At 50.2% G+C, this 1,889-nt stretch overlaps 1 protein-coding gene across 1 annotated transcript; it reads left to right on the top strand.

Annotated features, from left to right (window-relative positions):
• Nucleotides 1–1,269: 1,269 nt before the first annotated feature.
• H257_19465 (hypothetical protein) lies at nucleotides 1,270–1,761 on the top strand (the record flags this gene model as incomplete). Its single annotated transcript, XM_009848608.1, has 2 exons — nucleotides 1,270–1,519; nucleotides 1,628–1,761. 2 exons carry the CDS (start codon nucleotides 1,270–1,272, stop codon nucleotides 1,759–1,761), a joined length of 384 nt encoding a protein of 127 aa, XP_009846910.1.
• Nucleotides 1,762–1,889: the final 128 nt, after the last annotated feature.

Genomic DNA, 1,889 nt, shown 5'->3' with positions numbered 1-1,889 from the left:
ATGACCTTGGGGCTCTCACTTTTATTCTCGGATTTCACATTGTTCGAGATCGTTCTGCTCGAACTCTCACAATACATCAATCCCAATATGCAACCTCGATTCTCAAGAGGTTCAGCATGGAGAATTCAAAACCAGCCCTTACTCCAATGGAGTACAACCTCAAGCTGTCTGAGTCGATGTGTCCTCAGAACGATGCTGAACGCCAGTCTATGGTGGACAAGCCCTACCGATCAGTAGTCGGCAGCATCATGTATCTCATGATTAGCACTCGACCCAACCTCGCGTTCGTCGTCCAACAACTGAGCCAGTTCCTCTCGAACCCCGGCCCTGCCCACTGGCAGGCAGCCAAGCGCGCCCTCCGGTACATCAGAGGAACGATCGACTACGGTCTCGTCCTCGGCGGTGCGTACGATCACTCCGCTCCGCTCCATGCGTATGCGGACAGTGACTACGCTAACTGTGTTGACACCCGACGCTGCGTCGCGGGTTTCGTGACATTTTACCGGAACTCTGCGATCTCTTGGATTCTTGGATTCTTGGATCGCTAAGAGGCTACGGAGCATAGTCCTCTCGACAACCGAGGCAGAACTCATGATTCTGTGCACAGTTGCACAAGAATGCCTGTACATCAAGCAGGCAGTTGGTGAGATGGGACATCCCATCACCACATCGATTCCTCTTCACGAGGACAATCAGAGCACCATCCAGATCGTGAACAACTCTGGCCACCATGGGCGTACCAAACACATCGATGTACGCTACCACTTCATCTACGACCTTGTGGAACAACAGACGTTTAGTCTTGTTTACACCGATACGCAACATCAAGTCGCGGATATCTTTACCAAACCACTTGATGTGACAACGTTCTGCGCTTTGCGCACCCTGTTCTGCTAGAGAACATCATCACTGCCCTGTCAGTCAGGTAGCAGTGTCTGCTAGCTGTGTAGGAGGTTTTTGTGCCTTCTAGAGGCTTTTCCTCAGAGTAGAAGACAGCGCAGAGTCGTCACGGAACATCACAGGATGTCGTGACCAATCATAATCTAGGATTTGATTGGCTGTTGGAGGAACTGGCACATCTAAAGCCAGTTCCTCCTCTGTCGTCAGAATTAATTCACTTCCGGTTCTCCCCTCAACTACTCATCTGTCTGCTACTGCAACCTGCCCATCCAACTGATCGAAAGGTAGTCGAGGTAAATAGTTTTAACGCATTTGATTGGCCCAAAATTATAATTCCTTGAATTTCAATTCCTCAAGTCTTCATTTGGCATGCCATCAACGATGCCCTGTCCGAAGCGCAGCTACACCATCGCAACGAAGCTCAAGGTACTTGGCCTTTTGGAATCAAGTACCGATAAGCAAGTGGCTGACCTGCTCAGCATTCCACGTCGCACCATCCGATCGTGGGTCAGCCAAAACGTGACATCCTTGCATAACGTTACGACGGCAACAAGAAGTGAAAGAAAGTCGAACCCGGTGGACGGCGTGAAGCATTTCCCGACTGCGATGGTCTCGTTGAGTATATTAAGGAACTGCGAGCCCAAGATCGAGCGCTGACAACGACGCATCTCGTCGATTGGATCGAGAGACACCAAGCGGCTTGGCTACAGTCGTACAATGCACGCAGAAAGCCTGGTTCTGGCGACCAAGGCCTGCTTCGACTGCTCCAAGGCTTTCTTCACCGCTACGGCATTACGCGACAACGACGTTCTGGGCCAAGTGCGTGACGAATTTGCCCTCCAGCTGCCGGCAGTTGAATAAACGTCTTGCAGCAATTTCAATTGTGCACCATGGAGTATGGTGCACGTCATCTAAAAACTTCCAACTGGCCAAATCGAGGAGTGGAGGTTTTATTATTTAACGTACAATTAATGTAGTTAAACCCAAAA

The sequence above is a fragment of the Aphanomyces astaci genome (assembly GCF_000520075.1).
Source record: "Aphanomyces astaci strain APO3 unplaced genomic scaffold supercont1.639, whole genome shotgun sequence".
Classification (NCBI taxonomy): domain Eukaryota; phylum Oomycota; class Saprolegniomycetes; order Saprolegniales; family Verrucalvaceae; genus Aphanomyces; species Aphanomyces astaci.
The sequence above is the reverse complement of the archived record's forward strand: the minus strand, read 5'-3'. Positions and strand labels throughout refer to the sequence as shown.